A 21,869-nucleotide genomic window follows, 5' to 3' on the forward strand; every position below is an offset into this window, starting at 1 on the left:
CACTGTCATCCCATTGCTCATCGATTTGCTCGAGCAGGCACAAGTAACGTCTTCATTGTGAGATTTGTTGTTACTGTTTTTGGCATATCGAATATGCCACGGAGGCTGGAGCGATAGCACAGTGGGTAGGGCATTTGCCTTGCACGCAGTCAATCTGGGTTCGATTCCCAGCATCCCATATAGTCCCCTGGGCACTGCCAGGAATAATTTCTGCATGCAGGGCCAGGAGTAACCCCTGAGCATCGCTTGGTGTGACCCAAAAGGGAGAAATATATGTATATATATTATGTTTAAATATTCATTCATGACAATTTTATCTTTACTGAATATTCTGTGTCTTGGAAGCAATGATATTAAAAATTGTCCCAATGGCTAGAGAGCTAGCACAGCAGGTAAGGTGCTTGCCTTGCGTCTGGCTGACCACGTTTGATCTCCAGCACCCTGTATGATTTCCTAAGCATCATCAGGAGTTATTGCTGAGTGCAGAGTCAGGATTAATCCCTGAGCATCACCTGGGGTATCCCCATGAAGAAATATTCTAATTTTTGTCCTAAAAAAATAAAAAGAAATCTTACTCAGCAGAGTTAAGGTGCTTACTCTGGGTGTGACCAACTCCCCCTGGATCCCCAATACCACAGACCCACATTGCCTCCAGGAGTGAGCCCACAAATCCCAGAGACACACCAAACCTGGCCCCGGCCTCAGCTTCCCACCCCCAAGCTGAAAAGAAGACAGTGGGGTACAAATGCTGCCCAAGCTCTTGACCTTGTGTTACTGCTGAGCACATGTAGTGCCCGAGCATACGTGTTGTCCACATATCCCCCCTTGAGATGTATTTTTCATACTTTCTTATGTATTTATATTGAATTACAGTGATATACACAGTTACGAAGTTGTTCATGATTGGGTTTCAGTCATATAATGTTCCAACACCCGTCCCTTTGTCAGTGGACATTTCCCATCACCAGTGTCTCCAGTTTCCTTCCTGCCACCCGTCCTTACATATTTTCTTTTTTGTTTGTTGTTTGTTTTGGGCTGGAGCAATAACGCAGCGGGAAGGGCGTTCGTCTTGCACGTGGCCAAGCCTGGTTAGATTCTTTCGTCCCTCTCGGAGAGCCCGGTAAGCTACCGAGAGTATCCCGTCCGCACAGCAGAGCCTGGCAAGCTACCCGTGGTGTATTCGATATGTCAAAAACAGTAACAAATCTCACAATGGAGGCATTACTGATGCTCGCTGAAGCAAATTGATGAGCAATAGGGTGACAGTGTTACAGTGATACAGTGCTGTTTGTTTTGGGGCCACACCTGGCAATGCTCAGGAGTTACTACCGATTCTGCACTCAGGAATTATTCCTGTTGGTGCTTGTGGGACCATATGGGATGCTGGGGATTGAACCCAGGTCCACCACATACAAGGCAAGTGCCCTGTCTGCTGTACTATCACTCCAACCTTCCTTTCATAGTTTCATATGGAATGCTAGAATGTGTACCGGGGCTTTCTCTCTCTCTCTCTCTCTCTCTCTCTCTCTCTCTCTCTCTCTCTCTCTCTCTCTCTCTCTCCCCACCTCCCTTCCTCAAAACTTCCAAATCAGTGGGTAGGGCATTTGCCTTGCATGTGGCCGAGGGGGGTTCAATTCCCAGCATCCCATATGACTCTGAGCACCGCCAGGAGTGATTCCTGAGTGCAGAGCCAGGAGTAACTTCTGTGCATTGCCGGGTGTGACCCAAAAAGAAAAAGAAAAAAAGAAAGACATGGAGAGGGGCTGGAGTGATAGAATAGCAGGTAGGGCATTTGCCTTGCATGTGGCCAACCCGGGTTCGATTCCCAGCATCCCATATGGTTCCCCAAGCACCGCCAGGAGTAATTCTTGAGTGCAGAGCCAGGGGTGACCCCTGTGCATCGCTGGGTGAGACCCAAAAAGCAAAAAAAAAAAGAAAGAAAGAAAGAAAGAAAGACATGGAGAGAGAGAGCGGGCTTACATGTTTTTGCTGCCAACCGTCCCTAATTCTCTTTCCTTCTCTGACCTCACAGAACATCCTGGCTCTCTCCGGGGAGGGGGTCAGACACGCTGCTCTGAGCTTCACCCCTGAGGGCTCCCTCCCAGGGACAGGAGATGCCTGACCTCCCACAAATTCCAGTGCCAGGTCAGTGATCTTCACTCATTAATTATGAATGAGTCCAACACAGCCCGCCTGGTCTCTGGGCCACACTGGTTAGGTCTGGATCCCAGCACCCGCCTCTTGACGGGTGACTTCAGGCCAGGTTCTCCATCACTTGGTACTTCTGCTTCCTCTGCAAGATATGGGGGTCTTTGGGTGGCTTCAGGAGGCCTTTAGGAGCAAGGTGGAGGTGCTGGGCTAAGCAGGGCCCCAGGGACTAATCATGTTGAACAAAGAAAGCAAAGGGCTCGGTCTCTGCCTCAATGTTCAGGCCCCTGCTAACTTCACACACTGACATATGATTATGGTGTTGGGGAGCACACCATAATTCAGGAGTTACTCCTGGTGGTGCTCAAGGAATCATGCCCGCCTCCTGCCACCCCGCGCAGAGATCAGACTGGGGAGTCAGCGGCAGCATGCAGAACAAGAGCCTTGGGTTAGAGAATACAGTGGGAAGAGCACTAACCTTATATGCATTTCACCTGGGTTTGATCCCCAACACCCCATATAGTCCGTTCAGCCTGCCAGGAGTAGCCCTTGAAGTGCAGTGCCGGAAGTAAACCCTGACCATTGCTGGGTATGGCCCTAAAGCAAAATCAAACAAAAAACAAGAACAAAAAGAAGTGCCCTAACCCTTGGGGCCACAGCGATAGTATAGCGGTTAGGATGTTTGCCTTGCATGCGGCCAACCCGGGTTCAATCCCCGACATCCCATATGGTCCCCCAAGCACCGCCAGGAGTGATTCCTGAGTGCAGAGCCAGGAGTAACCCCTGAGCATTGCTGGGTGTGACCCAAAAAGCAAAAAAAAAAAAAAGTGCCTTAACCCCTGTACCACCTTTATGATTTTTTCTGGGGGGTGTGCATCCACCAGTGCTCACGGGCTGTACCCAAGGTAGGTACTGGTGTCACTCTTGGAGGGTCTGGTGCTGCTGAGACTCCTGCACAGCCTGCACTCAAGCCTTGTGAGCTGTTTCTGCAGCCCCTGCTCTGTCTTCCGTCTTAGCCACACCAGCAGCGAGCAGGGGCTTATTCCTAGCTCTGTGCTCGAGCTCACTCTTGGCAGTCTTGACCGCCAGGACGGCAAGCACTTTTACCCCTGTACCCTCCCCACCCCCATGCAATAAATTATTACACACGTCTTCTTGGGTACAGACTTGGCAATTTCTCAAGACCACATATTTTTCACCCAGGATAAAAGTTTCTGAATATTGAGGTGCACTCATTTTCTATTTGACCGGGTATTGCAAAATTATTTCATCCAGGTACACAAACTCACTGCCAGCAATTTTTTTGAAGTGAAGGGCCATACCTGGCGGTGCTCAGGGCTGAATGCTGAATCTGCACTCAGGGATAACTTCTGGCAGGGTTGGGGGGACCACATGTGGTGTGGGGGACCAAGCCCCAAGGCAAGACCCCTGCCCTCTGTCCTATCTGTCCACTGCCAACAACCTTTAATTATAGCTCTCAATTCTCAAGTCATGTTAAATTTCAGAATAGTATGTTGAAGTCCTTTGCACCCTCCACCTTCCTTCCTCTCACTGACAATCTTTTAGGTTATCACAGACCTAGAAATTATATTGATCATGATTGAATAATCTGACTCAGATGTCACCAGATCATAATCAGGTTTATGTCCATAAAAATATAGTTCGAAGGGACTGGAGAGATTGGATAAGGGTGAAGAATCTTGCCTTGCATCTCAATGACCTGGTTTAAAGTTTTGAATCTTCAGTAGCACAAATGATTCTAACATTATGTGTGACCTGCCAGGCACTAGTCCTGAGCACAGTCACAAATAGCCCCTGAGTTCTGCTGGGTGTGATCCACAAAACTGGGGGTGGGGGAGAGAGAGAGAGAGAGAGAGAGAGAGAGAGAGAGAGAGAGAGAGAAAGAGAGAGAGATTATAGAAATAGCTCAATGGGGGTTGGGGGGCGGGTTGGGAGGTATACTGTTTTTTGTTTTTTGTTTTTTTGGTGGTGGTGATGGAATATGGGCACTGGTGAAGGGATGGTTGTTTCAGCATTGTATAACTGAGACTTAAACCTGAAAGCATTGTAATTTCCACATGGTTATTCAATAAAATAAAATTAAAAAAAAGAAATATCTCAATGGTTTGAGCACACGCTTTGCATGCAGGAGGTCCAGGATTAACTCTCTAGGATTGGTCCCTCAATCATTGCCAGGAGTAACCGCAAACACAGAGCCACAAAGCATCCCCTGAGCATCACTGGGTATGGCCCACAAAACTAAAAATATGTGGAGAGAGGCAGAACATATCTAGTGAATGGTTGAGTTTAGGCTGGTGTGGGTTTTGGGGTCAAATCTGGTGGTGCTCAGGTGCTGCTCAGGGGCAATTCCTGGTTTTCATCGATCATTCCTGAGTGTGTGGGAACCAGATGCAGTGATGGAGAGTGAACAGTCAGTTGCATGCAAAGCAAGTGCCTTAACCCCTGTACTGTACCTGTATCTCTCCAGTTCTTATATACAGTTGTATGAAATTTCATCAGATATAAAGATGTAAATATCTGTTGCGATAGCACAGCGGGTAGGGCGTTTGCCTTGCTCGCAGCCATCCTGGTTTCGATTCCTCCACCCCTCTCAGAGAGCCTGGCAAGCTACCAAGAGTATCTCCCCTGCATGGCAGAGCCTGGCAAGCTACCTGTGGCATATTCAGTATGACAAAAACAGCAACAAGTTTCACAATGGAGATGTTACTGGTGCCCGCTCGAGCAAATCGATGAGCAACGGGATGACAGTGACAGTGACAGTGACACTAAACTGTTCAATGACCACATAGAGCACTCTCAGTTCATATCTGGCTCAGGAGGGTTTGCAAGCCCTGGCTCTAAAGGGTCTTTGGAAACAGTAGAGCCTGGTTTTTAAATCTGTGGGCTCTAGAAGCATCATTATTATTTATAATAATGAATAATCATGGTCAGAAAGTAGTGCAGTGATAGTTAAGGCTCTTGCCTCGGAAACAGCTGCCCTGGCTTTGATCCTTGCCTCTCATATGAACCTCCTACAGAGCCACGAGAGATCCTTGAGTAATCTGCACACTGCAGGGCGTGCTTTCTAAGCAGAAAAGCAGATAGGGCCCAAGGGTCAAATTGTCCAGAGGAAAAAAAACAACGCCTCTTATTAGATCACGTGCTCAAAGTGACACCAAGTTAACAAGTGTTTACTGTCCCACCTGCCTCAGAAGGCGGAGCTAGCGGGGCGCTTTTCCAATGGGAAAGCACGTAATTCTAACCACTACCTCCTGAGCTTGTGACTGGAGGAACGCGAAGGCCTAGCAGCCAATAAGAAGAGATAGAAGTGAAATGAGGGCGGGGATAGTGACCACGCCTCCGAGAGGGAGGGGCGTGGGGTTCTTTAGTTCCCGCCGGGAGCTGGGAGTCCGCAGCCGCGACCTGGGAGTCACCAGCAAGTCGCTGTCTTTGGGACTCCAGGTTGCAGGGATGGCGGTTCGTTGGGGCATCGTGTCAGCCGGCCTGATCGCCAGCGACTTCACGACCGTATTGCGGATGTTGCCTCGCTCCGAGCATCAGGTCCGCCTCCTCTCCGGGATCCGGGAGAGGTAGCCGGGGGACCTGGACCCCGGCGTTGGAGGGAGGAGGGTGTTAGGAATCCAGCCAGTGAAACAATCCCTTATTCTCTGCTCCCTTTTTTCCCACCCCTTCTGTCCCGTAGCCCGAAGTCTCGTGAGATTTGGGAGGGTTTTGCTACGAGCTGCCGTGAGGAGAAGAAATGCAAATATTAGGGGCTTTACGAATTGCTTGCTTGGATCTGTCTTTGTCAAGGACCCTCCCTCAGCACCACTATCCTCCACCCCGCTCCCTACCCGGAGGCAGGTGACCGCTCTTTCTCCGGTGACCTCCATCACCTCCAGGCCACCTGCCTCCCTCCCCTGCCCCAGCTTCTCCGTCTGACTCTGCCACCTTTCCAGGTGGTGGCTGTGGCGGCCCGCGACCTGAACCGAGCCAAGGAGTTTGCACGGAAACACGACATTCCCAAGGCCTATGGCTCCTATGAGGAGATGGCCAAGGACCCGAACGTGGGTGAGTGGCCAGGTCCCTGGGATTCTGGAAGGATCTGGGCAGGAAGGCAGAACAGTAGCAAGGTCTGGGTGAGGGATTAGCATCACATAGCACTTAGCCACCCAAGCAGCAGTCATAGGAAAGTGTCCAAGTTGCAGAGGGAGCCCAGTCGGGCTTTAAATATGCTCTGTGAGGGGCCAAAGAAGTAGTGCAGTGGGGAGGGCATTGGGCATTTGCCTTGCATGCGACAGACCTGGGTTTTTTGCACTCCCAAGAACCACCAAGACTGATCCCTGAGCAGAAAGCCAGGAGTAAGCCCTGAACACTGGTGGGTATGGCCTTCAAACAATAAATAAATAAATGTGCTCCATGGCCCCTGAAATGACATCTTCCTATTCCGCTGGGCTGGCTCACTCTTCATTTTTAAAAAGGGCAGTATCTGGGGGCTGGAGAGATAGCACAGTAGGTAGGGCGTTTGCCTTGCACGCGGCTGACCCGGGTTCAAATCCCAGCATCCCATATGGTCCCCTGAGCACGGCCAGGGGTAATTCCTGAGTGCAGAGCCAGGAGTAACCCCTGTGCATCGCCAGGTGTGACCCAAAAAGCAAAAAAATAAAATAAAATAAATAAAAAGGGCAGTATCCAGGGCTGGAGTGATGGCACAGTGGGTAGGGCATTTGCTTTGCACACGGCCAACCCAGGTTCGATTCCCAGCATCCCATGTGATCCCCTGAGCACCGCCAGGGGTATTCCTGAGTGCAGAGCCAGGAATGACGCCTGTGCATTGCCAGATGTGACCCAAAAAGAAAAAAAAAGCAGTATCCTTTGGTTCCAATTGTGAGGTTTTAGTGAATTATCATATGTTCGTATCAGAGGGCTGGGGATTACTGGAAGAAATCTGGTGAGAATGACTAGTGTCCTAAGGGGAGAAGCTAGCTTGAGCAATGACACTTCACTGACAAGGCAGCAGGGCCCAGTTTGGGGTATCTGGGATCCTTGGATGTTGGGGGGCTTTCAAGTATGGGTGAGACTTGGACCCTTATGGGTGGGCCTATGACCTCATGATCTCCCTCCATCCTAGAGGTGGCCTACATTGCCGTCCAGCACCCCCAGCACCACGCAGCGGTGATGCTCTTCTTGCGAGCGGGCAAGGCAGTGCTGTGCGAGAAACCCATGGGCGTGAACGCTGCGGAAGTGCGCGAGATGGTAGCAGAGGCTCGATCCCGGGGCCTCTTCCTTATGGAGGTGAGGGCGGAAGACCCCTTCCAACATCCAGTGGAACCCTCTTTGCCCTTACTAAACATGGATGCCATGACCCATTTGGGGAAGGCTGAAGGGAAGGATTGCCATGATTTAAGATGATCACAAAATAGAGCCAGAGCACAAGTACAGCAAAAGGGCACTTGCCTTGCACCCCAGCACCCCATAGGATCCCCCAAGCATGACCAGGAGTGATCCCTGGATGCAGAGCCACATATTCTGTTGGGTGTGATTCAAAAACCAAAAGTAAAATAAAGATTCCATTTCTAAATATCCTCACCTGGGAAGGTACTGGGGGATTATCACCTCAATATCTTAATGGAGTGGGAACATACTTCAACCCTTAAACATTGGAGACTAGGGCAGGAAGGAATTGGGAGGGGACCCTGAAATAATGGTAGAAGAAAACAGACACTGGTGGAGGGCATGGTGCTAGAATGTCATAGGCACAAAACCCAGTCACGAATTAGGGTACTTCTAAAAAAAACAGGGGGGCTGGAGCAAAAGTGCAGAGGTTGGAGCACTTGCCTTGGACACCACTAACCTAGGTTTAATCCCGGGCAACCCAGATTGCCCCCTGAGTATCACCCGGAGTGATTCCTGAGCACAGAGCCAGGAGTAACCCCTGAGCACCACCTAGTGTACCCCCCAAAAAAGCAGCAAGCAAAAAAACTAGAGTATGGAGAAGGATTCAAATGAGTAGTAGGATAAGGCCAGGGCTGGGGTCATGTCCCTCAGCTTGGGAGGGACACACTTTGGGGAAGCATGGGTTGTGAAAGGGGGAGGGGTTCTTATTTAGAGGCTGATCCTCAGATGGGGGTCAGAAAGAAATGACCCACTGGGTGACTCCTGGGTTCTGATCCCATTTTTCCCCCACTGCTCCCTCATTCTGCCCTCTAGGCTATCTGGACCCGCTTCTTTCCTGCCCTGGAGACTCTGAGGTCCCTTCTGGCCCAGGGAGCTCTAGGGGACCTTCGGGTGGCTCGGGCAGAATTTGGGAAGGACCTCACCCACGTGCACAGGGCTGTCGACTGGGCCCAGGCTGGTGGGGGCCTCCTGGACATCGGCATCTACTGTATCCAATTCATCTCCATGGTCTTCGGTGGGAGGAAGCCAGAGAAGATTTTTGCAGTGGGAAGGCGACATGAAACAGGTGTGGTCTTGCCTGATCTATTTGACAGCCATAGAAGAGACCTTTTCTGGGGCTACTGGAGGCATAGTCCAGTAGGGAGGGCACGTGCCTGGCACTCAGCCAACCCGGGTTTGATTCCCCACACTACGTATGGTCCCCATCAAAAGAGATCCCTGAGCATAGCTGGGTATAGCCCAAGACCCAGAAAAAAAAAAACACGAAACATTTGCAGGCCAGAGTGATAGTACAGGGGGTAAGGTGCTTGCCTTGCATGCCACAGATCCTGGTTCAGAATCCCTAGCACTATATATGCTCCCCCGAGGACTGCCAGGGTCATTCCTGACCATAAAACCAGGAATAACTCCTGGGCACGCTCAATTATGCACCCACAGCCCAAGAAAAATATAACCTAAACCTGGCACCCACTTCTGCCCACTGCTACCCCCACCTCCTGACCATCCACTCCCTTTCCTGGTTCTATGCATTTGTCAAGTAGTGAACATTTGGGGCTGGAGCGATAGCACAGTGGGTAGGGCATTTGCCTTGCACGCGGCCGACCCGGGTTCGAATCCCAGCATCCCATATGGTCCCCTGAGCATCGCCAGGAGTAATTCCTGAGTGTAGAACCAGGACTAACCCCTGTGCATCGCCGGGTGTGACCCAAAAAAACAAAACAAAACAAAAAAACAAATAGTGAACATTTCACACAAGTGGAACCTGCAGATGTGACACTTTGTCGGAGTTCCTAAGGCAGGATTTGAGGCTGGCCCTGCCTATATGCCGTATCTTCCTGCAGGTGTGGACGACACTGTCACTGTGTTACTTCAGTACCCTGGAGGGGTCCACGGAAGCTTCACTTGCAGCATCACTGCCGAGCTCACCAACACAGCCCTTGTGAGTGGCACCAAAGGCAATGCCAAGGTGAGCTGGAGGTGTGGCATCAGGAGCATGCCCCAGGAAAGCTGGGAGGTGTGACACCAAAGGCATGGCCAAGGGGAGCTGGGAGGTGTGGCACTTAGCAACAGTTAGCCAGCTATGGCCATCACAGAAGGCTGTCCTTTGCTTGAACTTGTACACCCTGTTACTAAGGAACGCTTTAGTACTTCCCCCTCTGTCTAGATCATGGGGACAGGTCAGGCTTCTTCTGAAGATAAATCTGTTGAGCAGTTGAAATTTTTTGGATGTTGGTGCTCTAGAGACAAACCAATGGCCTGGAATTCATGCTTTTAATGCAGCAGCCCTGGTGGTTCGACTTCTGGGCACCATATTCTTCCCCAAGTACTGCTGGGGGCAATACCCAAGCAATGAGGACTGAACTGGAAATAGTGTTGGAGCACTGCTGGCTGTCAATTCTCCAAACAAATTTTAGATAGAGGGGGTCCTAGGATGTAGCTTAGAGGTAGAGTGTGTGCCAGTATGTGCGAGACTCTGCAATCCCTGTATGGCAGGAACCCACCAACACCAGTGTATAGCCCTGGTGGCCCCCAGCACCTCCCTCTGTGGACTTTGTAGCCCCCAGCTCTATCGGACCCTGAGCACTGAACAAGCAGGCCCTCACACCCCTGGGGTGCACTGTTGATGTGGCCCCTAGATATTAACAATCCTTGGTCCTCTCACCATGGGGGTATGACATTCCCTTGAAGTTGACTTTACTAAGCTTCTTGGGCCAAAAGAAGAAAGAAAGCCAGTTCTTAGCACACAATTAGACTTTTCCCCTTGACTTGAGCTCTAGCATTTGGACCCTGTGTTGCCACATCTCTGTACTTTGGCCTGAGCTTGGGTGTGGGAATAATTCAGTTATTCAGGGTTCTGGGCCTAAAATACACAAATCAAACTCAAACCAGGTAGCCTAGAGATGGTGCAAAATCTTGGAGTACATGTGCAGGCAGGAAGCCTGGGTTTAGAACTCAGACCTCATAGTTTCCTGGGTGTCACAGGGAGGGGTGGGGGGCTTCCAAACAATGAAATGGGAGGAACCCAGAGTGCTCCTAGGTGTGGCAAAAGCAAAACCAAAAATCTTCTTGCAAGGGGATTCACATTGACGTGAGAAGTCCTCTATGCTGATCCTTAATTGTTTTTTGGTTTTGGTTTTGTTTGGGGGCCACACCCGGCAATGCTCAGGGTTACTCCTTGCTTTGCGTTTAAGAATTACTCCTGGCAGTGCTTGGGGAACCATATAGGATTCTGGGGATGGAACCCGGCTTGGCCATAAGCAAAGCACTACCTACTGCACTATCTCTGCAGCTCCTGATGCTGTTTTTAGAATGGCCTACTCCTAGAACTAAGCACGGCCAATAGCACCATTATGTGATAAATATGCTTTAAAGGAACAAACCCCAGAAAATGGAGGTTCCCCTCTCTGAGGATAGAGCACAACCAGGAGTGAGAGGGAGGTCCAAGAGCATCGCTGGGAAGGAACCCCAAAACAGTCCTTATCGCTGAGAATAGCCAGGGCCTCCTCCTTCTCTCCTCAGGTGCTTGACCCCTGCTGGTGCCCAACAGAGCTGGTGGTGAAGGGGGAGCATAAGGAGTTCCCGCTGCCACCAGCCCCAAACAAGGAATTCAATTTTACCAATGGACCTGGCATGACTTATGAGGCCAAGCATGTCCGGGAGTGCCTGCGCAAGGGTAAGGAGGTGGAGGATGGGAGTGGGAGAGTGTTAGGATAAACCTGGTGATGGGCAGACACCCCTCTTAAGCTGCTCAAACAGCAGATTGGAACTACAACACCCAGGATACCTCAGGGCATCTATCCATCCTGCGGAAACATTATTGTGCCTCAAAGGATTCTGGGGTGTGTAGATTTTGGTGTAATTAAGATGTGAGCAGGCAGGTCCCTAATTGCATTTTCCCCCAGGCCTGAAGGAGAGCCCCATAGTTCCCCTGGCTGAAAGTGAGCTCCTGGCTGAAATCCTTGAGGAGGTGAGGAAGGCCATTGGAGTCACCTTCCCCCAAGACAAACGCTGATGTTTTAATTCCTGAATCAATAAAAAACTTGATTTGCATGGCGATATTGTAGTTCTGATTTGTCTACTCTGGAGAGAATAACACGGTCGCTGGAAAATAAATCTGGTAGAAGAAATGGGGTGGGAGGGAGAGGAGGATGGGGTTCTGTCCACAACTTCCTGGAACAAGTTCCTGGAACCTGTGATAGATTCATAGTATGTTGCCACAGACTGTGTGACATGGGCAGGGAGTAGTGACACAGAATGAGTCCTGACAGCTCTCTTCCCAGATCTCTGATTGTCTTTGTTTCCTCCGTGATGAAAGATAGCAATCTCTGGAGATACTGGAAAATGAACAGGAAGGGACCAAAAAGATTAGGAAAAGGCCTAACCTTTGATGGAACAGGAGACACACCTTAATTTATGTGTGTGATCTAATTGGTCCTGCTAAGAACCTAATCTGCATAAGATCTGATGAGTTTATCTTCCATGGCCTTATTAAGACATGTGAGATCTGATTGGTCATCTTATAATTGCAACACCTTCACACACATAACAGGATTGGTTGTTCCAATCAATGACTTTATCTGGTATAACCAATCAAATAGCAGAAACAAGGGGTAGGGAATAAGGGGATAATGTAGCACTGCCCTCCCATTGTTCATAGATTTGCTCAGATGGGCACCAGTAATGTGTCCACTGTGAGACTTCTTGTTACTATTTTTGGCATATCCAATACACCATGGATAGCCTGCCAGGCTCTGCTGTGCAGTGTAAATACACTTCCCCCAACCGTCAAATCTCTTCCTGTTGGGTCCAGTCTATCTAGATACTCAATATTAAGCTGTTGAATAAACTAAAAAACACTTAGCTCCTGTGGTCAAAGTGATAATCTTATACCTGCCTCAGGAAATTGCGATAAGCCCCAGCTTTATCAGTGAATATGGCAAATGAACAGCCCTGACTACCCAGTATGACCTTATTTTTTGTTTTTGTGCCACGCCTGGTAATGCTTATGGCTTACTCCTGGCTCTACACTCAGGGGTCACTCCTGATGAGTTTGGGAGACCGTGTGGGGTGCAGGGATTGAACCAGGGCTTGATTTGTGCAAGGTAAGAGCTTTATCCCTTTATCCACTGCATTATCTCTCCAGTCCCCATATATAGGTATTTTTTTTTTTTTTTGGTTTTTGGATCACACCCGGCGATGCACAGGGGTTACTCCTGGCTCTGCACTCAGGAATTACCCCTGGCGGTGCTCAGGGGACCATATGGGATGCTGGGATTAGAACCCGGGTCGGCCACGTGCAAGGCAAACGCCCTACCCGCTGTGCTATCGCTCCAGCCCCTACATAGGTATTTCTTAGGAAGGAAGGAATTTACCTTCACTAGTATTTCATGGTTTTATTGTTTTATTGCAACCAATTACCCCAAAGTGTAATTGGGATAGAGCATTCCTGGACAGTTTCTTAGCACCTTAAAAGGTACTATCTGAGGTCTATGGCCAATTAAGGTAAAGTGTGTCCCAGCAAAATGTATATGCATAGATTTTGTTTTACTAATAAATATAGATTAGGTTACAACACAGTAATAAATCCAAATTCTCAGTTTACATAACAAGTTTTCTTTTTATTATTATTATTATTATTATTATTATTATTATTTTGTGGGGAGACCACACCCAGCTATGTTCAGGGATTACTCTTGGCTCTGAACTCAGGAATCACTCCTAGCAGGTTCTGGGTGCCATCTGGGATTCTGGGTCTCTAACCTGGGGTCAGCCGCCTGCAAGGCAAATGCCCTACCTGCTGTACTATCCCTCCGACCCCTTATTTTATTTTATTTTATTTTTTTTCTGCAAAAGTTTTATTTGGGGGGGCTGGAGTGATAGCACAGCTGGTAGGGCGTTTGCCTTGCACGCGGCCGACCCGGGTTCGAATCCCAGCATCCCATATGGTCCCCTGAGCACCACCAGGGGTAATTCCTGAGTGCATGAGCCAGGAATGACCCCTGTGCATTGCCGGGTGTGACCCAAAAAAAGCAAAAAAAAAAAAAAGTTTTATTTGGTCCAGTAGTTCAGAGCAGAAAGGGGACTCAAGCTAAGACCTTCACACTGGGGCAATGATATGAACAAACAAATGCCACTGGAGTAAAAGGGACTCCCAGTTTCCTTGACCGTGAGGTTTTCTTTTTTCTTGGGTGGGAGGAGTTGTTTATACCTGGCTGCGGTGCTCAAGGCTTATTCCAAGTTGTGTGTTCAGGAATCACTCCGGGTGGGGCTTTGGGAGCCTTTGTGGTGCTGGGCATCAAACCATGGTCAGACTCATACAATGACAAATGCCCTAATAAATATATATATGTATATATATACATATATATATATGTTTTTGGGTGTGACCCAAAAACCAATATATATATATATATATATATATATATATATATATATATATATATATATATATATATAAAAACACTGTCCTTTCTCTCCAGCCCCAGAGTTAGCTTTTTAAGACTTGATCATTCAGGGATGCTTGCGGAACCCAATCTCCTTGATGAGTGTGCGCAGAATAGTCAGCTGGTCCTGTATCTCCTGGATGAGCTTCACCTCCGCATCTAGGAAGTGTCTCAGGAAGTAATAGAGCTGAGAAAAGGAAGGAAATGGCTTTCACTTAGACAACAGTAGTGCCATGTGGAAACCAAGTTCAGGACAAAATTTTCCCAAAGCTAAGAGCCACCCCAGGGAAGGTCTCAGGAGCGAGATTCATGGATGAGGCAGGGGGTGTTGGGGGTGTTTCCTTTTTTTTATTTCTTTTTTTTAAAAAATTATTTTATTTTTATAAAAATTTTCACAATAGGGCTGGAGCGATAGCACAGCGGGTAGGGCGTTTGCCTTGCACTCGGCCAACCTGGGTTCGATTCCCAGCATCCCATATGGTCCCCTGAGCACCGCCAGGGGTGGTTTCTGAGTGCAGAGCCAGGAGTAACCCCCGTGCATTGCCTGGTGTGACCCAAAAAGCAAAAAAAATAAAAAATTCACAATAATTGATTACATTTAATATTCAAACCTCAATCCCACCATCATTACATCCTCCCACAATCATATTTCGAATGTTTCCATCCCAAACCCCAAACCCTGCCCCCCAAAGCAGAACTGAAGTAATTTATTTTGTATTGCTTGTTATGAATAATCCTCTAAAAATGATCCAAAAAAGTTTAAGTAGAGGAAGTATGTGAAGATTGTTGTATTTCATCCAGGAGCCATTAAGCCCTTCTATAAGAGATTAGTTACATGTTATTAAACGTTCATCCTTGTAGTAGCACTGTAGCACTGTCCTCCCATTGTTCATCGATTTGCTCGATCGGGCACCAGTAATGTCTCCATTGTGAGACTTGTTGTTACTGTTTTTGGCATATCAAATACGCCATGGGTAGCTTGCCAGGCTCTGCTGTGCGGGCAGGATACTCTCGGTAGCTTGCCAGGCTCTCCAAGAGGGACGGAGGAGTTGAACCCAGATCTGTCTCGTGTAAGACAAACTCCCTACCCACTGTGCTATTACTCCATTCCATATATATGTATACCTATATATAAATGTATCTTCCCTTAAGGTTGGTTGCCTTCTACTTTATTTTTTATTTATTTTTTTTTTACAGATTTTTTTTTTTTTGCTTTTTTGGGTCACACCTGGCGATGCACAGGGGTTACTCCTGGCTCTGCACTCAGGAATTACCCCTGGCCGTGCTCAGGCGACCATATGGGATGCTGGGATTTGAACCCGGGTCGGCCGCGTGCAAGGCAAACGCCCTACCCGCTGTGCTATCTCTCCAGCCCCATGCCTTCTACTTTAAACCCCATCAAATGTGGTGTGCTAGTCTTGGTATATCAGCGTTGTAAAGTATGACATGTTCAGGAATAGATTCACTCATGGGTGAGGCTTGTCCGAGTGTGTGGAGAGAGGCCATGAGTATGGCGGTAACTGAGTTCTGGAGGTTTTCAGCTGCCGGGGCTGGCTCTGTTGGGGCAGGGAGGGGAATTCACCGCCCCACTTTGGGTTCCCCTGAATGAAACAGCCTGGCTCGGGGTCTAGAGACATGTCTATGGCATATCGTTCTGTTCTCTCTTCTAAGAGATTTATTGTTGAGTCTCTGGATCATAGCCATTGATGAGATTATAGGGCGCCAAAGGCAGTTTGTGGGAGTGGCTGCCAAGCTACTTGAAACAGAGGGACATGGTGGGAGGTCACTCATTCCTGACTCGGTTGAGCCCAGAGTTTTCAGTCACAAGTCCTGCATGCCTGGGTTTTTCTGCAGATTCATTAATGGGTAAGGCTTGTCAGAGCTTGTGGAGATAGGCTGTGAGCATGGCAGTGATTGAGTTCTGAAGATTTTCGGCTGCCAGGGCTGGCTCCTTTGGGGCGGGGAGGGGAAGTCATATACTTGATTGGGGGTGTTTTCTTACATGGGGGTCTTTTCTTGACATCCCCAGAGCATGCAGCTCCAGGAGGACCTGGTTGAGGTCCTTCTCCAAGGCCAGGGTGGCTTTCATGCCCTCCAGGGCTGCCCCCTCATCTTGGGCATACTGACAGATATTCTTTTTTTTTTCTTTTTGGGTCACACCTGGCGATGCACAGGGGTTATTTCTGGCTTTGCACTCGGGAATTACTCCTTCCTGGTGGTGCTTGGGGGAACCATATGGGATGCTGAGAATCGAACCGGAGTTGGCTGTGTGTAAGGCAAATGCCCTATCCGCTGCGCTATCTCTCCAGCCGCATGACAGATATTCTAAAGACTATAACCTCCATATTGCTTTTGATGTAGGTAGGTAGCTAGGGAAGGGCCCCATAGCAGTGGAATTCCTAGGAAGTAATAAAACCAATATCCCAAGTCTATAAAGCGCCCACCTTGTGAGCTCAAGAGCCTGATAAGACTTCACTTGGGTGCCAGGAGACCCAGAAAAGGCTGGACATCCCCCTCCAAGAGACACTCCGGCAGGAACAAAGACCAGGGAAAGGAATTTCAAAGAGAACCATGGACCACTCCCAACTTTATGCCCTTGGCAACCACCCTAGTAATGGGCTCTTACCTAACTAGAAAACCCCATATGGGGCAGCTTGGGGAAAAAACATATAAAAGCTGACTTGAACAGAGGAAGCATGCACATATGCTGCCTGAGCCATGTGCTGCTTGTGTCCATGTAGCCAAGCATAGGAGGTGTCTGAGGACATGTATTGTCTGCATCCCCCTCCTTCTTTTTTGTTTTGTTTTGTTTTTTTTTTTGCTTTTTGGGTCACACCCAGCGATGCTCAGGGGTTACTCCTGGCTCTGCACTCAGGAATTACTCCTGGCGGTGCTCGGGGGACCATATGGGATGCCGGGGACCGAACCCGGGTTGGCCGCGTGCAAGGCAAACGCCCTACCCGCTGTGCTATCGCTCTGGCCCCCCCCTCCTTCTTTTTTTTTAATGTAGGAGTACTGCTATTTATTCAGCCATTGATTAAGCTAATGGAATTGGGCATGAACTCCACATTAGTTTTTTAAAATGTTTTAAAATTAAATACCCATGGGATAGACCATTACAAAGCTGTTTGTAATTGGGTTTCAATCATACAACGACCCAGCATCCATCCCTTTACCACTGCACATTTCCCACCACCAATGTCCCTTGTTTTCCTCCCACTATCTCCCAACACCACACTCCCCCACCTCCAGCCTCACTCTATGAGAGGCTGTCTCTCTCTCTCTTCTTTTCCTTTTGTGCATTTTAGTTTGGAATACAGATGCTAAGAGGTCATGGTGTTTGTTCAGGGCATTCGGTATTTTTATCAGGATGGTGAGGCTGGAGTAATTTTTCAATTGGGTAGTCACTTTGGGGTGTGGATGTGACTTCCAGGGCTTATGAAAGTACAGGGAGATGGGGGAGGCAGCTTATCCCAACCCCAAGAAAGCCTGACGACTTCAGTCCCAAAACCCACATACCTGAATTTTTGGCAATTTTGGTAAGGTCCGTCCTGAGATAGCCAAGTCAGGCCGGGGGTATGGCCGTGATTTTGGATTGTGGAAGCAAGTGGCTGCCGGGGGCTCTGCTTGGGCAGGCACCAGGCCAACCCGAACACCTCTGATTTACCCCAGTCTGTTCAACCATGGGTCCAGGATTAATTGCGGCTTTTGATCTCTTTTGATTTGTTTGTAGGTCTCTGAAGCAGGTAGTAGAGCTTACGTGGTGGCACTGGAGTTGGTTCGTTGCATCTCTTGAAATGTGTACTGGGGCTCCCTCTATCTTCGGAGGAGCCTACATTCTCCTGGGTGAGTTACTCTCTCTCCCTTTCTCTCCCTCCTTCCCTTTCCTCAAAAATCTTCCAGATAAGGGGCTGGAGCGATAGCACAGCAGGTAGGGCGTTTGCCTTGCACACGGCCGACCCGGGTTCGAATCCCAGCATCCTGTATGGTCCCCTGAGCACCGCCAGGAGTAATTCCTGAGTGTAGAACCAGGAGTAACCCCTGTGAATCGCCGGGTGTGACCCAAAAAGCAAAAAAAAAATCTTTCAGATAAAATCTGTTTTTGTTTCACTGTTTGTCTACTCCTGAAATTCTTTCCTGAAAGAAGGACAAGGACCTGTAAGGCCTGCATAAGTCCTAACACTGGCTTTCTTTTCCTGTAGAGAGCAATTCCTTTCTCCAGCCCGAGGCGATTGTTCCCTGAGAAATTGGGTGGTGGAGATTAACTCCAGTGTGGAGCAGACCAAGTGGATATTAGGCGTGGCTTGATGGTCACGTAGTGGGCTGGCTCTGGCCTCTGCTCTGGCTCATTGCAGACTTTTGCAGCCTTAGCCTTCCCAGCTGGTCCAGGCACGGCAGAGGTAGACTGTCTCTCTCCTCTCTGCCTCATGTGAGACACCATGGGAGTCCAACAACTTCAGTGTATTTGAGGTGGTTTTTTTTTTTTTTCTTGCCACTTGTGTTTTTCCTGAAGATCTTGTACTACAGGTTGTGGTGCTGGAGAGTACCCAGCATCAAAGGGATCACTTGAGAGTAAATCTGGTATGAACATGTGTGTTGTTGGGGAGGATGCAGAGGATGGGGTCAGGAACACATTTTCCACTCCTGAGGTAGAATAGGTGGGCAGGGAGTACTCTGTGGTAGAAGAACCCGACAGCTCACTCCCCAAGTCTCCTTTGTCTCCTCAGGGATGGGAGACAACTGCTAAACTGAGCAGGAAGGACTGAGAAAGAGGAGGAAGGACTCAGAACACTGGTGGATGATGTAAGACAACTCTATTTGCATATGTGACATGATTGGCCATCTCTCCAACCTAACAGCCTATGAGGTCATATTCCATGTCCTTATAAGGGTATTTTTGATCTGATTTGTTAAGTCACAACCACCCCACACAGACATCTGCATACAGAACCAATTTCCTCATTCCAATAAGATGACATCATAGGTTATAACCAGACTGTAGAAACAAGGAGTGGGGATTAGTAAAATATATAAACCTTAGTCACCCTATAGAAGGGACTTCCAGCTTCTGCTGTCTGTCATCCCACCTTTCTGACTGACATATCCCAATTTAAGCAGTTAAATAAAATATTGTTAACAGCAGTGGTCAGCATGCTAATCTTAGAACCATTCATAGAACCCAGAGCAGGTCACCATCTCTCCAGGCCCCATCCCTCATTTCTGTGATAGGAAGAAATGCAAATATTAGGGGGTTTATGAATCTCTTGCTCAGGATCTGTCTTTTCCCAGGACCCTCCCTAGGTACCACCGACTGTTCCCCACCAGATCCCATCCCCCCCATCTCCCCACTATGTCTCCAGTCCCCATTCCTCATTTCTTATTTTGCCTTTCATCATTGCTTCATCTTTATCTAGTTCTTTCTTCAAGGTTTCCTCCTGGTTTGGGCCCTCGCTCCTTGTAGGAGTTCTCTTTCCCCCCCCCCCCATTTTAAAATTAATTTTTATTAAAAACATCACGATTTACAAAGTTGTCCATTTTACAGTTGTTTCAAGCATTTAGTGTTCCAACACCACCAGTGTGACCTTTTCTTCACCAATATCCCCAGTTTTCCTCCCAATCCCAACCTTTGGCACATTACAAATTTCTTATAGGAATTCTTGGGGCTGGAGCTCTAGGACAGCACAAAGCCTGCCTTGCACACATCCAATCTGAGTTTGATCCCCAGTACCCCATATAGTCATTCGATCCCTGCCAGGAGTGATTCCTGAGTACAGAGCCAGGAATTGACCCTGAATTCCACTGAGTGTGGCTCCCACCTGCGGAAGAAGAATTAACTGAACTCTATCGAATGCAATATTCATGAATTTTTTTTTCTAGTGGTAAGTATAGGCTAGGTTATGGTCCAGAAATGAGTAATAAATAACCTCCAAGTCTCAGTTTAGCATAACAACAAGTTTTATTTATTTTGTTTTTTTTTTGCATAAGCTGTTTTATTCAATCATTAAACAGCTGCCCAGGAACAAATGAGGGCCCTTGACACCTTGGGGGAACCACATGCACTAATCTGGGGTCCCACAAACTCCAACTTGTTTCTGAGGGTGAACTTTTCAAGGAAATACTTGCGAAACCCCTCCTAGCAGACCCCCAAGCCTACGCAAGATGGTCAGCCAGTCCCCTATCTCCTGCATGAGCTTCACCTCCTCGTTTAGTAAAGGTCTCAGGAAGGAGCAGAGCTGAGAAACAAAGACAAATGTTCAATTAGAGAACAGCGGGGCTTCATGGAAACCAGATTCACTATGAAATTTACCCAAAGCTAGCAGCCACCCCAGGGAAGGTCTCAGGAGCAGGATTCATGGGTGAGGTTGGGTGGGGGTTTCTTACATGGGGGGTTTTGGTGGCCCTCCCCAGAGCATGCAGCTCCAAGAGGGCTTGGTTAAGTTTCTTCTCCAGGGTCAGGGCGGCTTCCATACCCTCCAGGACTGTCCCCCACAGATCCTGGGAAGGTTTCTGTATTTTGTGGAAGACCAGGTGGTGTCCACGGTCGGTCTGCATACTCATGAGCTTCCAAGCACCCTCATACTTCTCTTTTGACAGTTGGCGGAAGTAGCGACCCACGGGTTCCAGGGCCCCTTTTTCCGGGGTGAAATAGTAGCTCTGTGGAAAAGACGGGGGACAAGGATTAGAGGGAAGACCAATCAAAACCAGAGTATTGGGGCACAGGGTGTGTGTGGGGGGGTCTTCCTGGGGTCCCTCACCATAGAGAGGTAAGTATAGGAAGCCCGCAGATACTTGTTAATCAGGTGGTTGACAGCGTCGTCCTCCGCATGAGTGGAATAATTCTGACGAACCCAGGAGTTCATGAGTGAAGCTCAAAAAGCGGGGCTTGCTGCTCGTGGGAAGACAGTAGATGAGAAGATGATTCCTGGCCTGTGAGTGGAAAACAAGATTAAGGTGATTGGAGGCAGACAGACGGGGCACTCCCGCATCAGTTGCGTCCAGACAGACCTGAACCTCCAAGCCGACTGAACGGGGCGAGCAAGGTGGCTTCTTTTATAGCCCCCGACGCCATGGGGCGGGACATTTGGGGAGAGCTGTCCGCTAATTGGTGGACCTTTTGTGGGACTGAAGACTAATGTAGCCAATAAGCATCAGAGTAGAGATTGCATGGGACGGAGGCTTTTGGGCTACAAGATTGTGTGGGGATGGAACAGGTTTGGCGCCATGCTAGCCGACTGTCTGTCTTACACTCTGTTCTATTTCTTTTCTTTTCTTTTTTCTTTTTTGCTTTTTGGGTCACACCCAGCGATGCTCAGGGGCTACTCCTGGCTTTGTACTCAGGAATTACTCCTGGCGGTGCCTGGGGACTATATGGGATGCCGGGGATCAAACCCGGGTCGGCCGCGTGCAAGGCAACCTCCCTACCCGCTGTGCTATCGCTCCAACCCCTGTTCTATTTATTTTGTCTTTTCTCTTCTGTTCTATTTCTGTGGGGCATAAACTCATTATTTGTTCTTCTGCGCACAACTTCTTGTGTGTTCACACAATATGGAAGCTGGGTCTTCTAAAACAAGTCGCACATGAGATCTTTAGGGACTTTTGTTACTTCATCTTAGGAATGATATGCTATCATTTCCTCAGACTCTAGTGTACAAACACTTCAGGCAACGGCAGAGAGCCATGAATATCCCGGAGCAAGGGTATCCAGAGCCTGTTTTGGGGGCGTGTTCCCAGTTCCACGAGAACGCCATTGTTTACAGGGCTTTCCTCAACCAGAAGAAAAGTCCTGGGGCTCTGCCTGAAAGTGAATTTCTGACTCAAAACCTTGAAGAGGCAAGGAAAGCCTTCCTCCAAACACTCATGTTTTATGATAAAGAAAGACTG

General features: G+C 48.5%; 2 protein-coding genes across 3 annotated transcripts; one reads left to right on the forward strand and one right to left on the reverse strand.

Annotated features, from left to right (window-relative positions):
* Nucleotides 1–5,527: 5,527 nt before the first annotated feature.
* On the forward strand, nucleotides 5,528–11,601 carry DHDH (dihydrodiol dehydrogenase). 2 transcript variants are annotated; one of them, XM_004619815.2, is made up of 7 exons: nucleotides 5,528–5,709; nucleotides 6,108–6,219; nucleotides 7,280–7,443; nucleotides 8,359–8,611; nucleotides 9,387–9,511; nucleotides 11,065–11,218; nucleotides 11,448–11,601. In XM_004619815.2, exons 1-7 carry the CDS (start codon nucleotides 5,620–5,622, stop codon nucleotides 11,555–11,557), a joined length of 1,008 nt encoding a protein of 335 aa, XP_004619872.1. In that variant the 5' UTR covers nucleotides 5,528–5,619; the 3' UTR covers nucleotides 11,558–11,601. The 2 variants fall into 2 exon arrangements, with proteins under 2 accessions (XP_004619872.1, XP_055001897.1); XM_055145922.1 differs by lacking the exon at nucleotides 5,528–5,709 and adding an exon at nucleotides 5,900–6,008.
* An 8,494-nt stretch (nucleotides 11,602–20,095) lies between these two features.
* On the reverse strand, nucleotides 20,096–20,848 carry LOC101537872 (ferritin light chain-like). Its single transcript, XM_004619734.2, has 3 exons — nucleotides 20,744–20,848; nucleotides 20,370–20,642; nucleotides 20,096–20,221 (listed from the first exon to the last, which is right to left on the reverse strand). Exons 1-3 carry the CDS (start codon nucleotides 20,846–20,848, stop codon nucleotides 20,096–20,098), a joined length of 504 nt encoding a protein of 167 aa, XP_004619791.2.
* Between the last annotated feature and the right edge of the window lie 1,021 nt (nucleotides 20,849–21,869).

Source organism: Sorex araneus, chromosome 8, assembly GCF_027595985.1.
Source record: "Sorex araneus isolate mSorAra2 chromosome 8, mSorAra2.pri, whole genome shotgun sequence".
NCBI lineage: Eukaryota > Metazoa > Chordata > Mammalia > Eulipotyphla > Soricidae > Sorex > Sorex araneus.